Source organism: Durio zibethinus, chromosome 5, assembly GCF_047325235.1.
Source record: "Durio zibethinus cultivar Kanyao isolate XHJ-2024 chromosome 5, ASM4732523v1, whole genome shotgun sequence".
Lineage (NCBI taxonomy): Eukaryota > Viridiplantae > Streptophyta > Magnoliopsida > Malvales > Malvaceae > Durio > Durio zibethinus.
Window position 1 is genome coordinate 28,774,968 of NC_143166.1, and position 9,818 is coordinate 28,784,785.

A 9,818-nucleotide genomic window follows, 5' to 3' on the forward strand; every position below is an offset into this window, starting at 1 on the left:
TTATACTATTAGTGAGTCAAATTATCCTTAAACTTTAATTTATCATAATTAACGTCCATGTTTAGAATGATGCTCATAAAACTGTCAAATCTAACAAATTTAAAATTTCAATCCTAACACCTATAACTTTTTATCTTATTCCTAGATTACGACCTCTTTATATGTAAAGAAAATCTATCATAACTTATAAAGGCACATGCTGCAAATAGAAAAGACCTACTCCTACTAGGCCTTGCCTGATCCACAAATGTACAAAATTATGAGGTTAGGGTTCTACTATAAATAGGCATTTTAGCAGCAACAAAGATTTATTTATAGCAAAATATTACACAGCAATGGCATTGACACCGTCCCTCATCTTCTGCCTGCCCCGTATGAACCCCAAGCAAATAATTCTCGCTAGCAATACTCGTCTTCCAAAAGTTGAATCTGACCCTCATTCTTTCAAGACTACTTGCCACATCTGCTGTGCTGTGTCGACCACTCAAGTTTCTGTTTCTGATCAGCCAAAAGATGAAAGACGTTCAGCAAATTACCAGCCTACTATTTGGAGCTACGATTTCCTTCAGTCCTTAAAGAATGATCATGCCGTAATTACTATGTTTAACCTCTCACTTGTGATTATCAATTGTTTTAAACAACGCCCTCTCCCTCTCTTTCTGTGTTTACTTAATAATTATTTTATGCTAAATTTGCAGGATATCGTATACAAAGACAGAGCAGCAAAGTTAGAGCAGGAATTGAGGTTTTCTATTAATGATGAAGATGCAGAGTCATTGAACTTGCTTGAACTGATCGATGACATTCAACGGTTGGGGTTGGGGCATCGTTTTGAGATGGATATCAGTAGAGCCCTTGAGAAATTTGTGTCTTTAGAAGAGAGTGGTGTTGCAGCAGAGAATAGTCTGCATGAAGCAGCTCTACGATTCAGACTCCTCAGGCAACACGGCTATGAGATCTCTCAAGGCAAACGTTCATGATAAGATTTTGCAGCGTATCATATAAGATCATCACGCCACAACATATTTGTTAAAAATACAACGTTAATACTATATACAAAAGTTACTTTTTTAATGCTGTAAGGCCAAAATATAAATGGCATAAGTGACATTAAACTCTTTCTTAACGTCCACAAAGAATTTGATGTTAAAAATTTGAAGTTTATGTCAGTTGGTTCAAGTAGCCACTTTTAAGAGCTAGCACTTAGTCAAATCTCATTACTTGTAAGCCTTTTCTCTGTCATTCGGGCCTTGACAATTTTGTAAAGAAAAAAGAAATTGATGATAAAACGTAGTACTAATTAAGACATCAATATTCCAGCGGACTTGCCTACTACTAGTAGAGAATGATCTCTTTCTTGGATAGCCCTTAATTGGATAATATTGTCTGAATGCAGATGTCTTTAAAGCTTTCAAGGACCATAAGGGAAATTTCAAGGCATGCCTCTGCAAGGATGTCAAAGGAATGTTGACTTTGTATGAAGCTTCAAGGCTTGCATTTGAAGGAGAGGATCTTATGGATGAAGCCTTCATGTTTACACGAATGCATCTCACGGATCTACAGGGTAATCAGGAAGAAGTTTTATCAGAACTGGTGGCCCACGCTCTGGAGCTCCCGCTGCATCGAAGAATGCTCAGGCTGGAAGCTCGGTGGTTCATCGAAGCTTACAGCAAAAGGGCAGCTGCAAAACTTAAGCTACTTGAATTGGCTAAGCTGGATTTCAACATGGTGCAGTCAACACTCCAAGAAGATCTTAAAGACATGTCAAGGTAAGACGATTAATAAGGAAAATAAGTTCTTCAAAGCGTTTTTTTAACTTGCAATTTCACTGACAATATCGCTTCACGAATGCTGATTAGATGGTGGATGGAAATGGGGCTAGCGAGGAAGTTGAATTTCACAAGGGACAGGCTCGTGGAATGCTTCTTTTGGACTGTTGGAATTGTTTCTGAACCTCAGTTCAGCCATTGCCGAAAAGGTCTAACCAAAGTGGCTTCCCTGATAACCACAATCGATGATGTTTACGATGTTTATGGCACTATGGACGAACTAGAGCTCTTTACTGACGCTGTTCAAAGGTTTACGACAAACATTAAAAAAAATATTAAAGTGACCCCAATCTTATTTATCTCTATTATTCACTAATTAAATTTTAATCACTTTAATTTTCAGATGGGATGTCAGTGCTGCGCAAAATCTTCCAGACTATATGAAGCTATGTTTTCTTGCACTTCATAATTCTGTAAATGAGATGGCTTATGACGCTCTTAGAGACCATGGAGAACATATCCTTCCATACTTGACAAAAGCGGTATGATGTATCAGACAAGTGCAAAAAAAAATTAGTTTTTGTCGCTCATCACTTCTATGTATATATTAAGGGCTCTATTCTTCTTTCAGTGGGCTGATTTATGCAAAGCATTCCTAAAAGAAGCAAAATGGGCACACAGCAAACACATTCCAACATTCCAAGACTATCTTGAAAATGCATGGGTGTCAGTGTCCGGGCATCTTTTTCTAGTCCACACCTACTTTTTACAGAGTCCAAATATCACCAGTCAGGCACTTGACAGCTTGGAAAATTACCATGATCTTCTTAGATGGCCATCCCTTATTTTTCGACTTTGCAATGATTTAGGCACTTCAAAGGTATGCTGATTATCACCATTGATGCTTATATTATATGCAGTACTGACTTAATTTCTTGTTATAAATTCATCTGATGAGTTCTATTAATTGAAATGCTTGTTTCTTCTTGTAATACAGGATGAGTTAGAGAGAGGTGAAAGTGCAAACTCGATAACATGCTACATGAAGGAAACAGGTTGCTTGGAAGCAGTGGCTCGCCAACACGTGAGTGATCTGATTGACAAATCCTGGAAGAAAATGAACAGATGCCAAATTGATGGTTCCCCATTTGCAAACCATTTTGTAGAAACAGCTATTAATCTGGCTCGGATATCCCAGTGCACATATCAGCATGGAGATGCACATGGATGTCCAGATAATCGATCTAAGAATCGAGTTGTATCATTGATTGTTGAGCCTATTTCTATCAAGGAGAAGGCAATTTCATAAGTTGTGCCTATTTCTTCGTGAAAGCATTTTTTTTTTTAACATGTAAAACGTACTTAATATTTTTTTTTCCGTGATGTGAAAGAGATGTTCGGATAACGACATTTCATTGAAAAGTATTGGATCATTTTATTCTTGGCATAATTACAACTCAAATAGGGGATTTTTCTCATGCTCCAAACCTCCTTACTTTTACTTGAATTATGCCTAAATGATTCTGGAAATCAACCTGAAAATGGTGATGATGACCCAAAAGAATTCAATAAAAGTATCACATTATTGACCTTGTGTACTAATAATATTGGTTCAAAATTAATTTCTGAAACTAAACTTTTGTCCAACATCACTTCTACCATCAAACATGCACAAAATGGAATTCAGTCCTATGCACGCTTCAACTTAATATAATAATTCAACCTTTTTTTTTAGAAAAATATAATAATTAAGTCTTAACTTAATTAGCATTATGAGTTTGTGATGGAACTGAAAATTTGTGGTAATTAGAAATCTATGGTCGAAAAAACAGTTAATTCCTCAAACGCCATTCTAGAATGAAAATTTGAGCTTTGCAAAGATATTATCCGTCCATCGGTTTTATTCACAATGTTGCAATTTTTTCATAGATTATACAAAATTTATATTTGGTACATTATCAATATATATAATTTATATACTGATAGTGTATTAAGTATAAACTCAAATTACGCATTTGATTCTTTATTTTTCAAATATTTTTATTTAACTTAAGGATTTATATTTGATGCACTATCTGTTGGGGAACACCATAGCTCTAATACCATTTGTTGGGTTAAAAGCCTCCAATCCAATCACACTAGCGGAAGTGAAATCAAATAATAAATCAAACACACAAGAGACAACAATTTAATGTGATTCGGTCCAACTGACCTACATCCACGGATGAGAAACAAGATCCACTAGTTGTAGAAAATTACAAACATACATCATATCATCAACCTCATTCAACAATCAATACTCATAAGACACTCTCAATCTCCTCTAGTCCTATGAAGTATTCTCAACCCAAACAAACACAAACTCAAACCCTTATGCACTCTTTCAACATAACCAAATACATACCCATATGCTCCCATACATCATACCTATGTGGATCCTTTCAGTCTCTTCTAGTCCACTCACAAACAAACATACACACCCATAAGACGTAGAGCCCTAATACTCCTATGGGGTGTCTATCCCACAAAACCCTACAACTCTCTTACATCTTTTTTTCATACCTAACCCTGTAGAGAATTCACCTATTTATAACCATACAAACTTGCCCATTAAGAATCCCTCTCCTCTTAGAATTCTTCTCCTGTAAGTTAAACTTGCCTATTAAGAATCTCTTTTCTTTTAGAATTCTTCTCTTGCAAGTCAAACTTACCTATTAAGAATCCTCTTTCTCTTAGAATTCTTCTTTTGCAAGTCTTCTTATCCATCAAGCAATATCTGACAAATCTCAAACAAATCTCTAACAAATCCCAAACAAATCTCTTATGAGATTTGAGTCATTATTCCCAACAATCTCTACCTTGACTCAAATTCCATCAATCATCTGTCTTCATGCTAGACATGCTTGGCTCCACCTGCAATGGAAGTCTCACAATCATCTTCTCTTCTCTTGTGTCTTCACGCTTCATACAAACCAATCTTCAATCTTTAAAACTCGAACTCTTCTCTGGAATCAAGCTTTTCTGGACTTGCTTCTTCTCATGTCTCAAATCATGCACTTCCCAAACCTTTAGCTCTTCCCACATCTCAAACTTTCAGCTCTTTCACATCTTAAACCTTCGACTCTTTTCACATCTTGAATCTTCAACTCTTTTCACATCACCACAGCTCTGATACCATTTGTTATGGATCACCACAGCTCTGATACCATTTGTTGGGGAACACCACAGCTCTAATACCATTTGTTGGGCTAAAAGCCTCCAATCCAATTACACCAGCGGAAGCGAAATCAAATAATAAATCAAACACACAAGAGATAACAATTTAACGTGGTTTGGTCCAACTGACCTACATCCACGGATGAGAAACAAGATCCACTAGTTGTAGAGAATTACAAACATACATCATATCATCAACCTCACTCAATAATCAATACTCATAAGACACTCTCAATCTCCTCTAGTCCTATGAAGTATTCTCAACCCAAACAAACACAAACTCAAACCCTTGTGCACTCTTTCAACATAACCAAATACATACCCATATGCTCCCATACATCATACCTATGTGGATCCTCTCAGTCTCTTCTAGTCCACTCACAAACAAACATACACATCCATAAGACGTAGAGCCTCAATACTCCTATGGGGTGTCTATCCCACAAAACCCTACAACTCTCTTACATCTTTTTCTCATACCTAACCCTGTAGAGACTTCACCTATTTATAACCATACAAACTTGCCCATTAAGAATCCCTCTCCTCTTAGAATTCTTCTCCTGTAAGTTAAACTTGCCTATTAAGAATCCCTTTCCTTTTATAATTCTTCTCTTGCAAGTCAAAGTTACCTATTAAGAATCCTCTTTCTCTTAGAATTCTTCTTTTGCAAGTCTTCTTATCCATCAAGCAATATCTGACAAATCTCAAATAAATCTCAAACAAATCTTTAACAAATCCCAAACAAATCTCTTATGGGATTTGAGTCATTATTCCCAACACTATCAATGTATATATTTTATATATTGTATGATATCATTTTCATTAATAAAGTGAATCAGATGATATCACTTTTTTAATGAGTAAATTTTTTAAAAAATATTAATTTTTGTATATTTATTTTAAATATTGATATTTGCTATTTAATGAGATAACATCATTTAATTTATTGACAGTATATAAAATTTATACACTAATAATATATCAAATGTTATAATTTTGATAACTCAATTATTAAAACATAATATAGCTACATATTTTAAATTATTAAATACGATACATTTTACCTTAATTTAAAAGACTAAATAACCTATCCATTTTCAATTTTTTCTTAAAGGCAAGAAAATTACCTACCAGATGACAGATGAGATTCCACGGCATGTTATCTTGTTTCAGTGACTTTTAGGAGTGATCAAAATATCATATTTAATAATTGGAGGACGAAAACATCAAATTTTATAAATTTACCAAAAAAGTAATTTACTTTAAATTCTATCATTAAAATATATATATATATATTGCTTTCAATTAAACTATTTTTTTCTGTAAACATTTTACTTTTTACTATTTAAATTTCCTTTTTTTTTACTTTTTCTTTTTCATTATTTTTCACAAAAAAAAAAGAAAGAGAAGTGTTTACCAACTGGAGCCTAACAGTTTAATCATTTTGAAATCTTGATTAAATCTTTTTTTTAAATGAGTTTTTTTCCCTTAAAAATCACTTAAATAATCATATATAATTAGTAGAAATTATATATCAAGTCTTACAAATTCCTTTTACCTATAATATTATCTAAAATTTAATAATCATGTATATTATTAATAAATTTAATGTAATTTTAGTTGTTCTATAGGTATAATTATGTTGCATAAATCTTCTCAAAGTGTTGGATCACACCATAATTGATCATCTTCTCATATTTCTTAAACATAGCTATTCTAGTCCTTAAAATTAAAACTTAATTAATACCAATGAATTAAAAGCTTTAAACTCTAACCATTGGATTATCTTTAAATCAATTTAGGGTTGCTAGTATGATAATCTTAATAATTTCTTATAGGAATTTACTAACAAGTGCTCCAATAACACTCTTTGAATTTAGTTAAGTTCCGACCAAAAAAAAAAGTTAGTTAAGTTGTTATTAATAATAATATTTTTGTATTAAATGCAATAATTAACAATTAATTTAATGAAATCCAAAGCATTAGGAAAATATATTAATCAATTATGGTAACCTTAAATAGCGTCTTAGAACATTATAACAAAATCATTTCTTATAATGGTAGAACATAACTTGAAATTTTATAACTTTATTTTAAAAAATTCAATTCTAAAATTGGAGAGTGATCCAAATAAATATGATATTTCATGTATTCATATCGTGTAAAGTATCAACAATTCACATCAATTTTGACATGAAAATTGTGTGTTATGTAATTCGTAACAATACAAAAAATATGAAATGTATTTTTTTTATTTTTATTAAATTTATATGTAATTTTTATTAAAATTTTAATCCGTATCATCATTATATTTTTTTATCATTTTCGGTAATTTGTAGGTTTTATATGTAAACAAAAATTTAAATCTCTTAAAGAATCATTTCTTCAAAATATAGTAACAATCAAAGGTTAGAGTTAATATTGATATACTTGGAATTTTAAACGAAGAGCAATATGCATGTAATTATATTGATAAACATTAACGACAGAAGGACCAAAACGATAATATTGATAAACATTGGTCAAACGTGCTTTTTCAAAATTAAATAATTAAAATGAAAACTCTGAAAAAAAAAAGGTCAAATAAGTAATTTTCTTTTACCCGATTGTGTTGCTATATCACATTTGTTTTCTTCGAAATGGTCCTACACAGTGACTGCAACGTCTCCTATATCAATGAAAAAGAAACTGAAAAACAAAAAAAATCTACTTTCAGCGTCGATGAAGGCATCATGACTCACGCTTCTTCGCTTTTTATTGACTAAAACACGTTGAAAAGGTGCAATTAAGGGCGGCGAAAATTGCTACTATAAAAAACATAATAAAGAATAGGTTAAAATACGAAAAAAAAATTGAAATATTAAAAATTATTTAACTAAACTTTTATATTATTACTGTATATAAATAAATCTCTTAATTTTTATTTTTGCTATCTAAACATTTTAAAATTTAAGTTAATGATATGTTACATATTTTAAGATTTCATGAACAATAATTTGATAAAAATATACACATAACAAAAAATGTGTAAAAATGTAAAATTTTCAAAAAGGGTGGTCTGACAAATTTTTTTCTTAATTGATAGTATGATCTGAAATAATTATTAAAAAGAAAAAAATATTATTATATAAAATTTAAAAAATTCAAAATTACATTTATAACCTTAATATTTATATTTATATGTGTATTTTTTTTTTGTCCTGCCATCATTCACATATCTTAAAATATGTTAATATGTTCTTAATTTAAGAATGAGAGCTTTTGGATAATGAAAAGTAAAAGTTGAGAGACTTATTTAAATGTAATAATAATATAAAAGATTAGTTAGATTATTTTAATAATTTATTAAATTTATTTTCATATTTTAGCTTAAAGAACCCACAAAATATTCAGTGGTAAGTATTTATTTACAGTGATCTGTTATCAGCAATTGGTTTCCTACCCCAGAAATCTGCAACGAAATGAAATTCAGCATTGTGAGTTTGAAACGGAGGTGAAAGTTGTGATTAGAAATTTATGGTCGAAAAACACTTGATTCCATCGAAAGGCCAATCTAGGAAAAAACTTCGACCTTTGCTTGCTAAGATATCATCCGTTGGTCTGTTTGATTTCGGAATGTTGCTGATTTGCTATCTCGATTCACTTTGGCCATAATGTCTCTATATATGTGAAAATTATCTATATATATATAAATAAATAAATAAATTATGAAATTTTAAATATTGAATCCCGTACATCGAATTATTGGTTTTGCATCTGCTGGATTGATAGGCAGTCTCTGACCTTCTGGTGAACTTGATCAAACTAAAATTTCTTATCCCCAGCTAACGGGCTCAAGTTTAACTGGACCCAGATTCCACGCAAACCACCAAACCCAACGTCTTCTTATGCGCCGAGGCCATCACTTTCCTCAAGGATCACGTGATAAAATATGGTTGGATGGAGCATCACTATGATAAAGGACAACCTTTTGTCCCTCTTTTTTGTTATTTTTTTTAGGTTTTATTGATTTCAGTTATTTAAATAATTTTACTGTATAGTAACATTTTTATCAATAGATCAATAATATGTTTAATAGTTTTATAAAATTTTTAATGCAGAAGATTTACGGTATTATAGTAACTATAAAGCATGTTATAACTTATATCATTATAAATCATGATATAAAATTAAAAATTAACTCTAAAACTAAACCTGAGATGAAAGGAAAAATAAACAAAGGAAGAGTTTAAAATTTATAATTTATATTTCACAAAAAAGTTTGCAAGAGAAGTTTTGAACTCTTTGATGTGTTTTGAATGAAAGAGTCACAACCTTATATAGACATAGAACAATAAAAAGATAGGACCAAAACATTATTAGAGGGCTCATAAACAAACTAAATAAAATAATTTTAATAAAGAGGAATATATTCCTTCCTTTACAAAAACAACTTTAATAAAATTAACATAAATTTGATACATCGTAAAATTGACATGAAATTAAAATAGACGAAAAATTGATGTTGACGTGAACATAAACAATGATATGAACAAGCTTGTTGTGATTTGTTAATTAATTGAAAAATGTCCATATTTCATCCATATGCTCATGTCTTGATCTAGCCATATATTGAATATCATTTTTTATAAATAATATAAAATGAAATTAATTAATGAAGATGCATATGCATACATATGAATATTTTCTTTAGTTTTAAATTTTGAATTATTTGGTTACTAGATTTATTTATTTATTTATTATTTATGACAAAAGGATTTAAATATTGAAAAAACTCTTATATGTTAATGCAGTTTTGAAAATGGTTTGATCTACAAAATTCGAAAGTTCATT

General features: G+C 30.9%; 1 protein-coding gene across 1 annotated transcript; it reads left to right on the forward strand.

Moving 5' to 3' along the window:
* Positions 1-305: 305 nt before the first annotated feature.
* LOC149518885 (putative terpene synthase 12) lies at positions 306-3,247 on the forward strand. The gene is made up of 7 exons (XM_089760961.1): positions 306-590; positions 699-966; positions 1,397-1,769; positions 1,860-2,078; positions 2,173-2,311; positions 2,401-2,649; positions 2,767-3,247. Exons 1-7 carry the CDS (start codon positions 336-338, stop codon positions 3,076-3,078), a joined length of 1,815 nt encoding a protein of 604 aa, XP_089617087.1. The 5' UTR covers positions 306-335; the 3' UTR covers positions 3,079-3,247.
* The last annotated feature ends 6,571 nt before the right edge of the window (positions 3,248-9,818 follow it).

What these genes read in the sequence shown, in the direction of transcription:
- LOC149518885 (XM_089760961.1), top strand. Translation starts at nt 336, where the DNA reads ATGGCATTGACACCGTCCCTCATCTTCTGCCTGCCCCGTATGAACCCC. An exon ending in CCTTAAAGAATGATCATGCC is followed by an intron (nt 591 to 698) that starts GTAATTACTATG and finishes CTAAATTTGCAG; the next exon opens with GATATCGTATACAAAGACAG. An exon ending in CGGCTATGAGATCTCTCAAG is followed by an intron (nt 967 to 1,396) that starts GCAAACGTTCAT and finishes GTCTGAATGCAG; the next exon opens with ATGTCTTTAAAGCTTTCAAG.